The 18,912-nt window shown below is 48.4% G+C and overlaps 2 protein-coding genes across 7 annotated transcripts in view; one reads left to right on the top strand and one right to left on the bottom strand.

The window, feature by feature from the left end:
• KRT8 (keratin 8) overlaps positions 1–14,926 on the top strand; it is a 139,847-nt gene extending 124,921 nt beyond the window's left edge. For all 6 annotated transcript variants that reach the window (XM_084836541.1, XM_084836539.1, XM_084836540.1 and 3 more), the window contains 6 exons: positions 8–103; positions 1,124–1,288; positions 5,713–5,838; positions 7,337–7,557; positions 9,099–9,154; positions 11,202–14,926. In XM_084836541.1, the coding sequence (XP_084692667.1) occupies positions 8–103; positions 1,124–1,288; positions 5,713–5,838; positions 7,337–7,557; positions 9,099–9,154; positions 11,202–11,395 (858 nt within the window). In that variant the 3' untranslated portion in view covers positions 11,396–14,926. The remainder of the gene's footprint in view (positions 1–7; positions 104–1,123; positions 1,289–5,712; positions 5,839–7,336; positions 7,558–9,098; positions 9,155–11,201) is intronic.
• Positions 14,927–17,929: 3,003 nt separating this feature from the next.
• ITGA5 (integrin subunit alpha 5) overlaps positions 17,930–18,912 on the bottom strand; it is a 103,012-nt gene continuing 102,029 nt past the window's right edge. The window contains exon 30 of the mRNA XM_084836535.1: positions 17,930–18,881. Coding sequence (XP_084692661.1) covers positions 18,798–18,881 — 84 coding nt within the window. The 3' untranslated portion in view covers positions 17,930–18,797. The remainder of the gene's footprint in view (positions 18,882–18,912) is intronic.

Below are 18,912 nucleotides of genomic sequence, written 5' to 3'. Positions count from 1 at the left end.
CCCTTAGGATGTGGATGAGGCCTATATGAACAAGGTAGAGCTGGAATCCCGCCTAGAATGCCTGACTGATGAGATCAACTTCCTGAGGTCAATGTACGACGAGGTAGGCACTGTCCTTAAAAAGGCAGGATACAGCCTTCTGAATACTCTCTGTGTGCTGGGAACAGGACTAGCCCAAAACATTTCTCTGCTTGAGGTAAAGGACAAGATGGCGACCGCTCTCCCATTCAATGCACAAAGCCTGACCAGACTGACAGTTAAATCTTGCCTCAACACTGGTGATGAGACAGTGTCTTCCATTGCACCCTGAAAACAGCAGGATGGTTTGGGGGCAGGGGTGGGGGGACAGGGCAGGCCACACAGCACACATTACTGCTGCTCCCCACTCCTCAGCATCTACTGCTTGAGGCAGCCACCTCACTTTGTCTAATGGCAGGGCCGGCCCTGCCTGGGGAATATCAAAGAGCACCTGTAAAGCAGGAAGCAGTGGCATTCCTTTCTATAGGCAGCCAGGAATTTTTTACAATGCCAGATGGACTGTCCAGATGCAAAGTGAAAAGATCATTGAAATTTTCCTAGATGTACATCACTCTTGATGGCAAAAGAAGCCTTCCTCTCTGACTTTACATCCAATCGTCCTAATGTCCAGTCTATTATGTTTGCCACCCATTCTTTATCTGCGTAGACTCTTCAGATTTGGGGAGCAGTATCATTAGGTAGTAAACCCATGATGAATAGAGTTCATCCATATTTTTGGAGGAGAATTATGAGTCTGAAAAGATCAGATCTCGGTCAGTGGCTCCATCAATGACTTCTGGTTTGGTTTTGTTTTTAAGGGTTTTAAGGAAAGGAAATAATGATGCCAAGTCTGCTTTCCAATAACATTTAAAAACAATAGGGCAAGTTGTTTTGTAGACGTACAGTATGTTGTGTTCATATAATGTGTCATAACCTCCAAATGAAATTACTGTGTAGGTCACTAAGGGGCGATAACGGCCCTTAGCCATTAGTGTTCTGTTTTTCCATCTCCACATTTAACACTGAAAACCATGCACACTCAGGCCTGTTTGCTCCTCGATCGCAGAGAATTAAAAGCGTTGCCTTTCATTTCATCTCCATACAGGAGCTGCGCGTACTGCAGTCTCAGATCAACGACACCTCTGTGGTCCTGTCCATGGACAACAACCGCAGCCTTGATTTGGATGGCATCATTGCTGAGGTCAAAGCGCAGTATGAAGAAATAGCGGCCAAGAGCCGGGCCGAGGCAGAGAGCATGTACCAGATCAAGGTGAGGCGCTTGTACCTGTTTTCCTGGTGGCCTAGCTGGGATGGCTAGATGGAGGTTGTTACCCATTCAACTTCCTATGGATTGTTCCTTTTTCAGCAGCTGTCTCCATCATAAGCAGAAAACCTATGCTCTGGGGTTTTTTTTGCCATGACTGTTGTTGGTGTCAGTTATTTCTAATGAGAAATGAGATCTCAATGGGCTGCCATAAGCTTCATGCAAGTGAGGAATCCTAGATTATGGGTGGTGCCCCTGTAGGCACAGTGGGAAGCTAGCTAGTGCTCCCTAAAGCAGGGGAAGGGAACCTCTTTTCAGCCCAAGGGTCAACTTCAGTGTTGGAGAAGCTCTTGGGAGCCACATTCCAGTGGTGGGCGGGGCCAAATACAAAGGGGGTGTGGCCGAAATCCAAAAGGAGTGTGGCCAAAATACAAAAAATACCTGCATATTTTAGCTTAAAGCTCTTTCGACCAGTAACCAAACCTTATGAGAGGCTCTTCAGCATTTTAGAATGGGGGGTCTCAAAAGCCAAGAAACTGGAAAACGATCAGCTGATGGAGGGAAAGGGGTGGGGCCAGGAGAAGGGCGTGTGGCCATTTAGGGAACCGCAGAAGGCTGGATCCGGCCCCCAGGCCTGGGCTTGCCACCCCTGTCCTAAAGAAACCGGAAATGGGCTCAGACACTCATTTCTGGAACGGAACAGGCCAGCTGAGCTAACAGAAGAGAGCTGCGCTGACCCGTCCGATTCTGGAAATGAGGGTTTCAGCTTGTTTCCAGAGTTGATCTAGGACGCGTCATCCTCCTGTTGTGCCAGCTGTGGGTCCTGCTGGTGCAACACAATCAGCGGAAGCACAGGGGGTAGTGTTGGATATTGTCAGGGTGGAAACTGAGCCCATAGAACCCCAGAGCAGTTCTGATTTTGAGGAGGAACAGCAATCCGTGGGAGAGGAGCCAGCTCATCCCTCACAGGCACAGCAGCTGGCAGAGATTCCTCCTGCCAGCATTCCTGAGATAGATAGTGACCCGGGCATCAAGAGAGTGCAGGAGGGGGCTTGCTGGATGCTCGGCGCAGACGCAGGGAGCGATGACATTTGGAGGGCGCGGAAAGGAGGCGTAGCGCTTGTTTGGCACACAAGCAATGGTCGCGTCCCGAGGACCCGAGGGAAAGAGGGAGGATCTCTTCCTAGCCCATAAGTTCAGGGTCTTTCCGTGATTCTCCTTCAAACGGGGACCAACTGCCTAACCTGGAGCATAGGCTACTCTGCTGTTCCTTGCTCAGTCGCTGGTGATTAGCATCTGAAAGAGTCATTAAGTTGTAAAAGGATTAAAGCCTTGAAAATAATCCTTTTGTCTGTGTCTTGAGTTGGCTATTGGAGTAGACTGAAAGAGGCCGCTAGGGTGCTCCTGACAGATATGCCACTGTGTATTTAGTGGATTGAATCAGTCAGTAGATCACACAATCTTGAGAGGGGGTGCATTATGGCCAGGCCCTTTCCTCACTTAGATTCACGGTGGACAGGGAGAGTTAAACTTCCTGTAGCACCATGGATGTAAAACTTTGGCTTTACAAAGAGGGGAGCAAAGGGTGAACTTCTTAAACCCCAAATTACCAAGGAATTTGAATCTGTTTCCTGGAAGCAGCTTAAGCAAAGGGGCCAGGCAACATATCATTAAAACGGTGGGACTACAAGCTTGTGACAGCTGCTGAGTATCCTACTCTTGGCCCCAGCTGGACTGTCCATTGATTGTCAGATGGAAAGATGACAGTTCTAGGCCAGGCTGCATGAGTTCCAAAGCAATCCGAGGTACAGAGTACATTGGAGAGTTGCACTGCCCGGAAGGAAAAAAGGTAGATAACAGATGGGAGAGCCAGTGTGATGTAGTGGCTAGAGTGTTGGACTGGGAGTCGGGAGATCTGGGTTCTAGTCCCCACTTGGCTGTGGAAGCTCACTGGGTGACTTTGGGCCAGTCATAGACTCTCAGCCCAACCTACCTCACAGGGTTGTTGTTGTGAGGATAAAATGGAGAGGAGGAGGATAATGTATGCTGCCTTGGGTTCCTTAAGGAGGAAAAAAGGTAGGATATAAATCGAATGAATGAATGAATAACTAACTAACTCTCGGTGAAAATACCAACACAGGCACCACCACCCCCCCATCCTTAGTCAGCATGGATTAATGTGAGGGATTTGGGGAGTTGTCCAAACATCTGGAATGCACCAGGTTGCTTACACCTATCCTGATCTCAGAAGCTAAGCAGGGTCAGCCCTGGTTAGTACTTGGATTGGAGACCACCTGGGAATCAGGCTTCCTGCACTGAGCAGGAGCTTGGACCCAGTGGTCTTGTAGGCCCCTTCCAACCCTATGCGTCTATGATTCTATGATCTAATGTGTGGGGCAAAGGGTCATCAGCTTTTCCACTCCTGACTGGGCTCCTTTAATAGCTGTAGAATACGCAGAAATTCGGCAGCCAAAATGTTTTTTGCCATGGAGAAGCAGTGGTTGTGGTGGAGGGGGAGAAGCTTCACCTGCAGAAATTCAACCAATAGTGCAGCTGTTAAAGGCCCTCCAGATGTTTTGGACTGCAGCTCCCAAGATCCCCAGGCAGCATCTTTGTCTTCCAGTTCATAATCTAAGCATGTGACGTTCTTTGGAAAGAACTCCTGAAAATGCTACACGGTGAGGGCGGAGACCCTGCTGGATGGGGTGAGCTGTGGTGTGGGAGGGATCCCCCCAAACTGGGCAGTTGGACCTTCTGCAAATGGAACCTTTCCTCTTGCGGGAGACAGATTCTGGATCCAACCCCTGTATTTTGCAATTCTTGTATGGACTTGTCAGCCAACCAGCATTTCCTGGTGTGGCCAGTGGTGTGGTGTTCTGGAAAGCGATGGACATTCTGAAAAGCCCCTCTATTCTAGATCCCACCCATCGTCTCTGCCCATCCTGGCTTCTACCAGGTGGGTGGTGAGGAGACACCTTGATAAGAAGTGAACAACCCTAACCTTGAGAGTATGCGATGGGGGTGATGTTGGGGAACAGGGCTGCCAAGAGGGGAAAGCAAAGAAGTTGATTAGGGGTGCCATTTCTTTCCTAGTCATGCTGGTTACTGTCAGTAATGATTGCGTTGGGGAGGGGTGTTGAGAGCAGCAGTCTAGCATCTGCTACATTAATCATCCTAAGTTGACATGGAGCATTTTTTGTTTTGAGCCTTCTAAAGCGCATAATGTATATATTATCTCAGTGACAGCAGCCGTATATTATGGGCTATTTTCATGTTGCGGGGGACGGGGGACGATGAGCTAATAGTTTGCCTAAGGCCACCAAAGGAGAGTTCCTGGCTGAGGTGAGGTTTACGAGGTGTTTCCTAGCTCCTCACTCGCAGCCACTCCGGTATATTTTAAAAGAGCTGGAAATCCTTCGGAGATTCTGCATGCAGATTATTGGTCACATTTGTATTGCTCAGCAGATTTCAGGGGCTGATCCTCTTGTACCCTTACAACAGCCCCCCTGCCGGGTAGGTTGTGGGGGGTGGGGAAGAGAGGGAGAGACTTGGCCACAACCCACAGAATTTGGGTCCTGCCTAGGCAGGGATTTAAACATGGGTCTCTGCTTTCCAAGTCCAATACCTGGGACATCAGGGGAGGGCAGACTTCAGGCTGTGGGGCCTACTGTTTCTTTTTTTACTAGAACCCTGAAATTTACCCAGGTGGTGCTTGATTCAGAGTGGTGCCTTGTGGGGGTAAAGCCAATAATTACCTTTTTGAATGACATGGGCCACATACTGGGATGATGTATGTGCACAAATAAAAATCTACCTGTTCCTACAGATCAGGAATTCCAACTGCTGAATTTAGACCTAAAAGTTGGTAGTGTTAAATGGAGGTTCTTGCCAATCTACTGGAAATCACCCAGAGATCAAGCAGTAGATCCCAATCTACTTTCTACCCGCTCCTACTCCATATCACGTTCATTCTGCATGCTGAAGAGGTTGCTTTCTCCTCTGTGCGTGTGTGTGCGCACACGTAATCTATATCAATTGATCACAGGGGTGAAGAATGTGTGGTCCTCCAGATGTTGCTGGACTACAACTCCCATCAGCCACCACCATTAGCCATGTTGGCCAGGGCTGATAGGAATTGCAGTCCAACAACATCTGGGGGGCACCATGCTCCCCATCCCTGATCTGTCAGTTGTATCCAATGTAAGCTCCATTCATTTCAGTGGGTCTGTTCTAAGTAAGACTAACATTAGATGCAACCCTTTACTCTGCTTTACAGCAGAGTAAAGACACAGCTTTCCCTTTGAATGGCTGCCAAGGTGTTCCCTTCTTGTACCCTGTGATTCTCTAGCTCCCATCTTTGCTGCCAGCTACCTTCTTGCAAGGTGTTCCTAACGCGTATTACGTTTGTCTTCTTTATCTCCTCCCTGTAGTATGAAGAGCTCCAGACAGTGGCAGGCAAGCATGGAGATGACCTCCGCAACACCAAGAATGAAATCAACGAGCTCAACCGGATGATCACCCGGATACAATCAGAAATCGACGGTCTGAAAGGCCAGGTCAGGCTTAAAGATGGGAACTTGTTTGTGGTGGATATAGCACCATCCATGTTCATAGTGCCCTTATATAACCACATAAGCAAAAGTTTTGGGTCCCTGCCCCCATGAACTTACAATCTATATTTTGATAGGGAGGGAGGGAAGCAAAGGTAGCGAGCTTGAGGATTATTATTATTCTCATTTTTTTTAATTTTAAAAATATTTTTGCCCATTCTAACCAAGGCAGCTAACAATAAATGAACCATTAAAACAATTATCAACTTTACAAATAAAAAGCAAACTTCAAAAAGACCAGTAGCAAAAGCAGACATTAGCCCCCATTAAGAGGGCCAAAGAAATGGTTATTTATTGCCCAGGCCAAGAGTCTGCTGAAAGCAGTGACATCATCATTTATTAGACCACCAGCCATAACACACAAAAACAGAACAGAAGGAGCCATATTCCAAGTGTCAGTACAACTTAGTTTGCCACCATTACTGATCTGGTGTTAATACTAGCAGTGTTCAAAAACTTCGCAACCATTAATGTTTTCTTGGCATTAGAGCCATCCAAGCAGAAATCCATCAGAACGTCCAGAGAAAGTAACACTGAAATAGAGTGCAGGAATTGTTTCCTAGCTTCTTTAGAGAAAATACATTAAACAGCACGTGAGAAATAGTCTGCTGGTCTTGACCAGCTCCCTGCAGACAGGGAGGGGACTGACCAGATATTTAGTTGGCAGCAGGATAGGGAATAAGGCCTTTCAAAATCTAAGCATGTGAGTGGGTTTATTATAGAGCAGCCAGTCCCCAAGATATCCAGGTCCCAAACTATTCAGCGCTTTATTAAAGTTCAAATGAATGTGTGCAAATGAACCAGGACATGATGTTGGGGGGGTGTCTTTTTTTAATTGGGCTTGGAAATGGATTGGCAACTGACGAAAGTGAAATAGTCCTTTGCAGTGCCCGTTAAGCAGCCTAGCCGGTAATCCATGTGCTTGGAATTAGAGCTCCCATCATCCTGGCTGGTTGGAGCTGATGGAAGCTGTCATCCAAAACATCTAGAGGGGTTCAGGTTGGGAAAGGCTGGTGTAATGTGACCGAAACAGTGGGCCCCAATCTGTTCCTGGGCGGTTGTATTCTGCACCAGCTGAAGTTTCCACTTTTCAAAGGGGAGACAGGGTTGGATCCAGATCCATTTTCCTCCAGCAGAAGGATACTGCTTGTGGAACAGGACTTCTGCATCTTCTCGCCCCCCACTACATGGCATCTAAATCTCTGGAGGAGATTTGGAGGCCGCGCAGGAGGAGGAGAGAACATTGAATCCTGTTCCGTAAGTGGTCTCCTTCCGCTGGCGGAACGCTGTGTCCGGCTCCAACCCAGTGACTTCTGGCTTCTGACATTTCCAGCGGCCATTCCTCCTTTGCAGTCTCAGCCGCCTGTCCCCCTCTTGTGAATAGCGAGCCCTTGGACACTCATCTCTCCCTCTTTGTCCTCGTCCCTCCACCCCCCAAACCCAGCGTGCTAACTTGGAAGCTGCCATTGCGGAGGCCGAAGAACGTGGGGAAATGGCCGTCAAGGATGCCAGCAACAAACTGTGTGAGCTGGAGGCCGCCCTGCAGAGAGCCAAGCAAGACATGGCCCGCCAGCTGCGGGAATACCAGGAGCTGATGAATGTCAAGTTGGCCCTGGATATCGAGATCGCCACCTACAGGAAGCTGCTGGAAGGAGAGGAGAACAGGTGGGCGCCAACTTGGCAATGCTCAGGCAGCAGCATCTGTGCCAATTATCTGTCCTCTGCTGCGGCGGTGGGCAGACTTCAGGCTTGCAGGGTCTGCTTTGTTTTTGTTTGTTTACTAGAATCCAGAGATCCATCAGCCAGAGCCTGGTACAAAAGAAAGTGGCTTGGATCCAGACTTAGTCATATTTGGAGCAATGTCACTTACTCCACGTAATGGGACTTAAGTGGGTCTGCTCTGATTTAGAATTAAAGAATTCTGAGCCCAGGAATTTTGTTTTGAGTTCCAGCACTAAATGGAGCTCACAATCCCTCCGTACAAAAGCCCTCTCCTGGATTACCCCAGGCTTTCTTCGTTTCAGCAGGAGAATTTAGGGTGTGTGTGAAAGGGGGTCATTTTGTTGTCGCCATTGTTAAGCAATTGGGAGTCAGAAATCCTTTCTGGTGCAGGGAACGTGTATCAAATTTACAGGTGACACAAGCTTGGGTGGGATAGCTAATACCCTGGAAGACAGAAACAAAATTCAAAGAGATCTTGATAGGCTGGAGCGCTGGGCTGAAAACAACAGAATGAAATTTAATAGGGATAAATGCCAAGTCCTGCACATGGGAAAAAGAAACCAAATGTACAGTTACAAGATGGGGGATACTTGGCTCAACAATACTACAAGTGAGAAGGATCCTGGAATTGTTGTAGATCACAAGCTGAACTTCAGCCGACAATATAATGCGGCTGCAAAAAAGGCAAATGTTATTTTGGGCTGCCTTAATAGAAGTATAGCTTCCAAATCCCATGAAGTACTAATTCCCCTCTACTCAGCACTGCTTAGGCCTCATCTGGAGTACTGTGTCCAGTTCTGGGCACCACACTTTAAGAAGGATGCAGACAAATTGGAGAGGGTTCAGAGGAGAGCAACAAAGATTATCAGGGGACTAGAAACAGAGGCCTCTGAGGAGAGACTGAAAGAACTGGGCGTGTTTAGCCTTGGGAAGAGAAGACTGAGGGGAGATAGGATAGCACTCTTCAAGTACTTGAAAGACTGTCCCAGAGAGGAAGGCCAGGATCTCTTCTCGATCATCCCAGAGTGCAGGACATGGAATAATGGGCTGAAGTTACAGGAAGCCAGATTCCGGCTGAACATCAGGAAAAACGTCCTGACTGTTAGAGCAATACAAGAATGGAACCAATTTCCTAGGGAGGTGGTGGGCTCTCCCATGCTGGAGGCATTCAAGACAAGGCTGGACAGCCACCTGTCAGGGATGCTTTGAGCTGGATTCCTGCATTGAGCAGGGGGTTGGACTCGATGGTCTTAAAGGTCCCTTCCAACCCTGCTATTCTATGTTTCTACCAGTATATCCAGTTAGACCTTTTTCCAGCCCCTGTGCTAGTGAATGCACTCGCAGTTGTTAGAGCCGCTGGTGCAGCAATGAACTGTTCTACCTCTGTGCTGACTGCAGTCTTTGTTTTCAGCACTTAGGGTTCGTCCCTACTTCTGCCATTCCTCAAAGCTAATTTGTTTTTTCCCCTTTCCCACCCTCGGTAGGCTGGAGTCAGGGATGCAGAACTTGAGCATTCAGACCAAAACAACTGGCTATTCGGGTAAGCAAATGTTGCACTTTGTTGAAAGAGAGACATAGGATTGAACTCACCAGGCCACGTTTGAGGCATGAAAGAGTTAGCGTAGCACAAAAAGAAAATTACGAAATTAACTTGTGTGTAGGTTATATTCGTATTTTCATGACATCGTCCCTTTCTTTTGGTAACTTTACAATTACCCCTGGAACAGTTGACAACTGACAAGAAAAATGAAAGAAATGACCCGTGCCTGTTCTTTCAGCAGCAGCTTGATCTGGCGAAAGCAGAAGATGGAGTTTTTCATGACGTAGAGTTAAATTATCACTTGCTCATGCCTGCAGGTCAAATTGTGCCAGTGCAAGGGCCAGCAAAAGAAAAGAGAAAAGCAGGCAACTGTTTCTCCAGGAGACATGCAATCATGGGTCGAATCAGCTTGGCAATAAAATAATTTTATTTGTTTTATTTATTACATTTATATCCCAGCTTTTTTCCTCTTGCAAGGAGCCCATGGTGGCTGACATTATCCTCCTCCTCTCCATTTTATCCTCACAACCACCCTGTGAAGTAGGTTAGGCTGAGAGTTGGTGACTGGCCACAAGTCACCCAGTGAGTTTCAGGGCTGAGTGGGGACTAGAACCTGGACCCCCTGAGTCCCGGTCCAACACTCTAACTACTACACCACACTAGCTCTTGCTCCTGTTGATTCCTGCCTTTGTTTGTGATGTGGGATGTGGCCATTTCTAATAATTAGGAACAAAAGTGGTCACCTTGGGAGAGTCACCATGAAGTGACTCCCCGTCGCATTGTATATTTTAGAGATTTTTTTTCTAAAGAATCCAAAGAGTGGCTTCAGCGTAAAATAGCCTTCTCCAATCTAGCATCCTCCAGCTGTGTCGGATTGTAACCCCCTCTTCCCCAGCCAACCTGGCCAATGGGAATTGTAGTCCAACACATCTGGGAGGTGCCAATTTGGGGAAGTTTGGCATAAAGCATGCAGATTGAGAATGTGTGCTGTTGCACACGTGTTTGGCGGACATAATTCTGAATGAAAAGTTGGGAGTTCAGTTTTGGTGGGTTCTTTGGGAAGCAGAGTGCGAAATATGGTCAGTCCCACCTCTTTGGTTCTTGAGCCCCATTGCACATGGATGTAGCCAGGGGCTTCCCAAATGCTGCGCCCGAAATTGCTATTGTGCTGCAAGAGTGTCAGAAGTATACCTGGACCAATCAAGCCACCATATTGCAGGCATCCACCACTCTACGCTTGTTGGCGATGGGAAGCCCCATGTCTGTGGATTCTCCCTTCTCTCTCCCAATATATGGGTGCAGTGACATCACCCTAGCGGGTTGGATTCAGGACGTACCAGGATTCCCTGATGCAGCCAGTGTTGCAGCCATGGCCGGTATCAAGGGTAGGCATGGTTGGCCAACTGCCGAGGGCCCACACCCCAGCAAGGGCAATTGACCAGAGCCCCCTGGAGTTGCTCCTCCTCTTCACCCTTGCAACCTGCTTGTTCACCTGCCTGTCGCTCTGGCCCAGTCTACGGTGGTGGTAGTGAGGAGGAGCAGCAGATGCCATGGCCTGCTTGCTCGTGGCTTCTCACGCCAGGCAAGTGGTGGCACTGATGAGAAAGAGGAGGAGGGGCAATAAGAACTTGTGACAATGCCAGTGAGAAGAAAGACTCCTAAGGGAGGGGTTCCACGGAGGTGCCTTGCCTAATGGCCCTCGAAAACCTGAACTGACTGCTGAGCTGACAGGCGCAAGGGAACCCCAGAAGCTTCACTGTTGTCCTGAAAGCACGTTCCATCCCTGAGCCCTGGCCGCAGGGAGCCCGGCGTGCCGAGAGGCACCATTTTACTTGGATGGTCCAGCCATTACAGGGAGGATGTTGCCCATTGTTCTGGGGATGGATTAAGAAAATACATGAATACGTATCTCTCCTGGCCCCTTTCTTAGTTTAAGAATGAAGCATACTTCCACTTTTAACCCAGGGGGCAAAAACCTGCTCCAGGTACCAGAAGCTGAGAAACAATGTCTTTCCTCCAATTGAGATGCTCTCTGTCCTATATCCAGGTGGCCTGAGCAGCGGATTCAGCAGTTATGGGGGTGGCTACGGCTCTTCTTACTCCAGTGGTGGCGGCTACTCCATTAATTCTTCGCCGCTGGAGAGTTCTGCAGTCACGAAGACCAAGGCCATTGTGATCAAGAAGATCGAGACCCGGGACGGGAAGCTGGTGTCTGAGTCCTCTGACGTGATGTCCAACTGAGCGCCCAGTGCCTCCAGAAGGAGGGACACCCTTCCAGTTTAGAGTGCATTAGTCCAGTGAGCCTTTTCCTTCATCTAGTTTGGCTGATGGCTCACTGTGAGAAATGAGACAGGGACAGGAGGGGACGGTGGAGAAATTGCTTCCTTCTCTCATCTCATTTGCTCTAGGGCAGGGGTGAGGAACCTGTGGCCTCCAGATGTGGTTGGATTACAGCTCCCATCATCCCTGACCATTGGCCCTGCTGGCTGGGGTCTATGGGAGTTGGAGTCCAACAAAACCTGCAGGATCACAGATCCCCCACACCTGCTCTAGGACATCCAGTATCACAAAATATTGCAGTGTAAAGTCCTGGTATTTAGTATTCCGGCCCCCCAATTCTATTTCCGCCCCCCTCCCCCAGTCAGTTACCTTTCCATGGCCACTGAGCATGCACATTGGGCTATTCTTGTGTTCTCCCAAAATATTTTTTGTCCTTCTGCCAACCTCGAGGTTCTCCCAAGCGTGCTGCCACCTCCCAATGTTAGTTGTTAGAAGGCAGTGCTTTTTGTAGGACAGTGAGGAGTACCAAAATCACCTCCTAACAGCTGCAGATGAAGCTTGTGGTAGGGGAGCAGCTGCAGGGGCTAGAGGAAGAGTTGGCAACCCTAACCACAACAGAGCCCTCCTTTCTTCCCAGTTATCATGAGGGCAGGTGAAGTCTTTTAAGGCAAGGATGGGCAGAAAATAAATCCCCAGGTGTTTGGGACTTCAGACTCCCAGGTGTTTGGGGCTTCAACTCCTGCTATCATGGCCAATGGTGGAAAATGCTGGAAATGAAGTCCCAAACATCTGGAGATGTACTTTCTGCTCACCCCTCTTTTGAGGCATGATCAGACAACCTTCAGATGAAATTGGCAGTCATATTCTATAGGTCAAAAGGACAACCTGGGGTATGGTTAACTTCTACCCATGGGTAATGAAACCTGAGGCAATGTTACCCCCCTTCCTTCTCACATGTTCAGATAAGGGGTATTTCTGAATCGGTGGAAAAACCCAAATATGAGCTAATCTTTTCTGCTTCCTAAGAATATATTTCCACACAAACTCCTGTGCCCCGAGATGGGTAAATATGAACTGATGAATGTGAGTTCTTTTGCCATTGCCGATCTCATCAGGAAATCCCTGACATCCCTCTGCAGAGCCCCAAGGAGCTTTCGGCTGGGAACTGGATTCCCCTCCACCCAGTTTTATAGGTCCTGCCAAAGGCTCTCTTGCCTCCCCACCCCCACCCCACCTAGAGGTCAGAAAGTGTTGTATTGTTCTTCCATGCAGAAGGCTTCTGATGCTACCAATCCACAATATGTTATGCAGCTATTCCAAGCTTTCCCTCCTTAATGGATTTTGGGGGGAAAGAAAAAAGACTGAAGAAGTGGTGGGAAAACATGCAAGGGTTACAAATGGAAGACATCGTTGTCTGCCACCCCCCACCACCACCCCAGTAAAATACTGTGAATAAATGGCTAGGTAATGTTAGATTCTGGACTTAATGGTCTTCTGGGGGCAGGGACGCCGTAGATGGAAACGTGTATCACTTTGCCTACTTAAATGTGGTAAGCTAGCCCTACTGAGTTCCCTCTCTGCCCCTTGCTCATTTTGCTGAGTGGGGCCCTGGACATCTGCCCCAAAGTCCTACCATGTCAGCACCACTGTGAATGAGGCAGGGCCATCTCCCTGGCCCTATGTTCCCGCTGCTTGCTTAGTTCTAGTGGATCTAGTGAATCTGCCTTCTGGCTGGCTAGTCAGTCACTGACTGCTCCCCCAGATGCTACCGCCACTCCAGCTAACTTGCATGATCTCGGGGAACAAGGGAGGCGTCTCCTGCCACAAAGGTGGCTGTGCTCTAGTGCTCCCTTCTGCCCCGTTGCCGTTGCGCCTCCTGCAACGGGCAAAGCTGTGCTTGCTGGACTTCTCGACGAAGGCCCGTGTTATGTATTCTAGGGCAGGCGCTGTGGGTTAGTTACTGTTTTGAACCCTGGCAGCTCCTGTAGCGTTGGGAGTAGCAGCAGGCGTCTGTGAAGTTCTGCAGTTCTGTGTGTGAAAAAGAGAGTTTATGATGCGTTTGAGGCCTGCTGAGTTCAGTCGTTTCCCTCTCCCTAAACAACAGCCCATGTGTGTTTTCACCGAGCAGCAAGTCCCACTGAATTCAGTGGGGCTCGCTCCAGAACATAGCTGTGCGCTGGGATGGCATCCCTTCTTTCTATCCTCTAAACAAGCGTTTCGAAGGAAAAGAGGGGACTCGGTCGAATGAACAGTATCATTCATGGTTTGGCATATGATTTGGTCAGATCGAGGGACCATTGAAAAGAAGCTCAGTTCAGGTCAGGAAAGAACAATTTGTGGAAGCAGCTAGGGCAGTTCTCCAGGCAGCCACAGCCCTTTCCCCACCCGCCGACTGCCAAGAGTTCCCCTAGCTTTTGCACATTTCCCCCCCTCATTCTAGACGGTTGAAATGACTCTCCTATGGCTCAGTTACTGGCAGTAATTGCTTTCGGCTACAGTAAGACTAGCCCCCAGATGAGGAAGCCTGACACCAGTTGGGCTTTTCAGGTCACCATAAGTAGAAGCGGCCCAGTAGTAACTGCTCCAAGGGCCATAAGTGTTGCATTTTTATTGAGAAGGCTGCCCTAATGTGTAATTTCTCTCTCCATACCCCCCCCCCCACAATCTCAGTGTGGAATATAATTAGGTCAAAGCTTCAGTCGTAACCACGGCTGTGAACAATGTTTTTGTACTGAAGGATGTAGCAACGAACCCTCAGCATCGCTGTTCAAGCTAGAAAGCGGCTTCAGGCAAAACTATCTGAATTTTCCACCTTTTACAAACTCTACTTCGTTCCCGTTTTATTTGAGATTGAAAGCTATGCTGCCAACTTTCTTTCCTTGAAGGGAGATAGCTCATCTTTGTCTTGCCATTTTCCACCTCCCCACTCCGTGGGACAAAGGTAATGGTTAGAAAGTGAGTGCAAAAATTGGGCTGGGGCATATGGAAACCATTTTTGTAAGGTTTGGGAGAAATTAACTCTGTCCCCTGCCTAAAGCAAGCATTTCACAGCCTAATTGTATACATGTTTACTCAGAAGTAAATCCCATTCCATGAGGTTTGTTTCCAAATAAGCATGCATATTATTGTAAACCGACAGCACAGTCCTATGCATCTTTTCTTGGTAATTAAGTCCTATTGGCCAATAGAGGTCACTCCCATGTAAATGTACATAAGATTACAATCAGCTTATTCTTAATGCAGGCTAAGCACCATTGACTCCAATGGGATTTTTGTAGGAGTAAATGGTGCAGGAGAATGAACCATGTCTCTTATCTCCGGGGTCCCCCCCCCAAAACAAAAACAAAAAAAGCTGCTTAAGAAACAGAATGACTTTTGAACTAACTCTTATGTTTCTTCTTGCTCCATCTCTTCAAATGTTAACCAGTGCAAAGCAAGCCTGTCACTTTCTCCCCTGTGAGGCCTTGTTCAATAAAACATTATGAATTACACAAAGATGTCACTGTTTCTTCTCTATACCTACCCAAGAAGAATTTGGTTTGCTTAAGAGACATGCAATAAGGGAACGTGGTATTTACTGGCTTCACGTGGGCTGCGTTAAAAATAATAATTGCAATACAAAACAGAGACCAACAATGAAAAGTGGGTTGTGAATGTGATCAGGGTTGTTAGCTGGTCAAAGAAAAGGAGGCCTATGGTTTAACTCGCCCCCTCAGCAAGGTCTTGTGGCCTCTGTTCACTGGGATGACATGACACGTCTGCAGCCTTGATTTCATGCTCAGAGATGAGTAACTCCTGCATCTCTTTGCAAGGGAGCCAAGAAATGTATTCATATTCTGCAATGTGGTACGTCCCTTGAGATACTGCAGTGAAACATGGGATGTAGTGACATGATTCTTAACTTTATGTTTAAACCAGTTTCTAAATTGTAATGCATTTTCTCCTTTGAAGACTGAGAAACAGTTCTGATGCCCCTAACAAAGGGGACTCAACTTTCCTGGACTCAAGAATTCTTTAATTCTCAGTTTATGTCTTTTGCACCAGGCTCTGGTTCCAATTGGTAGATCCTGAGGTTCCAGTGAAAAACAAAATTGATCCCACAAGCCTGAAGTCTGGCCACCTCCACTGTAGCTGACACTAATACTCTGCCTATACACCAGCCTTCCCCAACCTGGTTCCCCTCCAGATGGTTTGGACTACAACTCCCAGCATTCCTGACTATTGGCCATGTGGGCCGGGGCTGATGGGAGATGACGTTTAAAGCAACATCTGGAGAACACCAGGTTGGGGAAGAATGTATACACTCGAGTTTTACTCCCCCAAGCCTAGGCCTGAATCACGATTTTTTGTCAAAAGTTTCTTAACCCCAACTATTTAACTATTAACTGCAAAAAAAAACCCCAGACCCATAATCCTATTACTAGGCAGGCTTATAGAGCAGAAAATGACAGCTGGTGTGGGAAAACAGGCAATAGCCCACCCTGAAATAATTATTTTTAGCACAAAATCTTGTGTTGCACACTTTGACTGTAGAATCTCCATTTTGTTCTGGGAGGCTGACTAAGTTGCCAGGTGTGCATCTCCCCCCACCCCAATGCAAGGAATGGGGGACTCTGGAACCTGCAAATACCTAGTCACTATCCCAATCGAGCTACTTAGGGGAAATTCTGAATCAGCCAAGCCAAATCCCCAAACCCTGGAGGCCAATTAACAGCCATTCAAATAGGAACCTCCCAATGTTTTGCACAGGGCACCCTCTGCAGTTCAACCTACAGCGCTTATCTTTTTGCACATGCAACTTCTCTTGCACCCATAGCAAGAGTTCTAGATTCCTTTTGCTTTGGGAATAACTCCCCATCCCACATCTAAGTCAGGGGTGTAGATCTCCAGATGTTTTGGATTTCAACTCCCATCATTCTTGACCATTGTCCATGCTGGCAGGGGCTTATCGGGTTTGAAGTCCAATATCTGAAGAACTACCTTCTGCCTACCTCTAAGGTTGCAAAACCAGGTTCCCCCCCAGGATTTGGTATCTGGTCACTCAACCTTCCACCTGCTCCCCCTTCTCTCCATTTCCTTTGCTGCATCTGTGTTTCTTATTTTGCTATCTGGTCTAGGCTTCTGGGGAACACACAGCTTTGAGCTCCTGGTCCAAGCTTTCCAGCACAAAGCCCTAGAACGTGCAAAGATAAAAAGGCCCTGCAAGGGCCTCCCGAACCCCCCGCTCTCCATCATAGGAGGACAACCTTGAACAGGCGACCTACAAAATCCCAAATCTCTTTCTGTTCCTCCTCATCCTCTGATATTTACCTGTTCCAGAGTTTTAATCTCTCACTTTCCAGTTTTCTCTCTCTGTTCCTCGCATTGCCCACACCTCATTTCCCTGTTGCACATAGACCATGAACGCCACCTGCCAAATCCTTAGAGAGAGGGAGGCAATATGACACCCACCAAGACACCCTACTCCTCCCAATTTTTATTACATTTAAAGAATATGGTCTTATTTGCAGCTGGAATTGCATCAAAATGAAGCAGGAGCCGCCAGGTGCTGCCATTTCATTTCCCACGAATGCCTCTGGGCAGATTACTTGTCCTTTGTGACTAGCCATGCCCGCCCATGGCAGCCATTTCATGGTTCTGCCCTGAGCACAAAAGGTCGCCTACCCTTGCCCTAGCGCCTCCCCATTCCCGTTTTTGGCAACCATAATCCCCACCCCCACTTCCGCCTCTCCCTTTCTGGCCACCTCCTGGTTATATATATAGCTGCTGGTCCAGGCTTAATTGGGCTCATCTAACTAAGCCTTCGCCAAGCTGGCGCCCTCCAGAGCTTGTGAACAACTCCCAGCATTCCTGACCATTGGACAAGCTGACTGGGAGGTGAAGTGCGAAACATCTGGAGGGCACCAGCTTGGGGAAGGCTGATCTAACCAACTTTTCCAGTTTGTATCAAAGCCGTATATTTGGGAATCATACATTTTGCAATAAAACTTAAGATTCCTTCATTCCATTTGTAGTCTAATAGCTAGTATCCCCTTGGTTTAAGTATGATGTACAGTCTCCTGTGGTGCACATCTCTAGGCCCAAGATCAAGACTCACACGTGTTGGTAGGTTACATGTATACATTTGCATGTTTCGGTACATGTGTGACTAGGCACATACGGGAACACTTGAATCCCAGGAAGAATCCCAAGGGGCAGGAGGAACATTTCGAGCACATTAAAATACTCTCCTCCATTTTCGGGTCTTGGCAGCTCCTCCCCATTTGCCTGGTCCCAACAGAAGCCTGAGAGGGTTTCTTTCATCCTTCATGTCGATCCCAAATAATTGTTTCTACCAGGAGTCCCTTGTTTAGCCTTTTCCTTCACCTCACCTCGCTTCTAAGGCCTACCTACACCATCAAAATTCCAACACCGCTGACAGGGACAAGCAGTTCAGGAGTGTTTCATCCATAGCCCACCTCTTGCTGTTAATTTTTACGAATGAAAAAGACAGTGTGGAAAATATGGAAGCATTTATTGCACATTGGACATTTTAAATTAAAATAGCAGCCCCTGTCTCTGCTATTAGGAGGCGGCAGCAGCTTCCTCATTTCTCCTTCTTTTAATTAAAGTGGCATCTGAAAAATAAAATCTCTAGCGGTTTCCGGAGATCAGTGCGAAGACCGTCGGCAAGTCCGGGCCGACACCGGGCGATGGCTTGGCTTCCTAACATGGCAAATCTTTGGCATGGCGGGAGCATCTGGCTTTCCCAGCTTAAGTCTCTGTCCCACGTCATCCCCCACAGGAAGCAGGCCAAGGGAGGACAGGAAGTGAGAGCCCAGGATCCTCCGTGGCAGCCCATGGAGGAGAAAGAGCTGGGCTCAGGAGGTGATTGTGCTTCTTCTTTGCTTTCTTCCTTTCAGCCAAGCTGTGGCGTTTCAGAGGAGACTGGCAGCTTGGAAACTGTCCAGGGCAATACTCCCTTCCCTATAGAAGGACGGAACAGACAGCTTGACACAGGGGGCCTGCGAACAGGCCAGCACCGGCCACTCCAGCGGCTTCAAGTATTCCCTTTGGCTGGGAGCAAATGCCTGCTGCAAACCCCAGTCAGGGCACAACGTGTTTGTAGGATCCGAGCCCCAGGGAACGGGGAGGAGAGGGAAGGCGCTGAGCCTGGAACCTCTTCCGGCGAGGGGTGGAGGTGCTTGGGGCACTGTTCTCTGCAGCAGTCCAAGGGGGCCTCACATCCGCGGCTCTGCCCTTCTTTTTGCCCTGCTGGTGTTGGCTGTGCTCCCCTCCCCAGTGCTCACGGTGGGCGATCCTGGTGCCTCTTGGCAGGGCAGCAGCGAGAAAACACATACACGGAGGGGCAAAGCCGGGCCTGCTAGGCCTCTGAAGCGGCTTGTGGCTTCAGCTGAGCCTTCTCCATCGCTGTGCCGTAAGGAAGTGAGCGCTTGAAAAAGCCCAGCTGTGAAGGAAACAGAGAGGCAAGGTCACCT

Source organism: Heloderma suspectum, chromosome 2 (assembly GCF_057233095.1).
Source record: "Heloderma suspectum isolate Gila_16-S chromosome 2, 16-S_ref, whole genome shotgun sequence".
Classification (NCBI taxonomy): Eukaryota; Metazoa; Chordata; class Lepidosauria; order Squamata; family Helodermatidae; genus Heloderma; species Heloderma suspectum.
The sequence above is the reverse complement of the archived record's forward strand: the minus strand, read 5'-3'. Positions and strand labels throughout refer to the sequence as shown.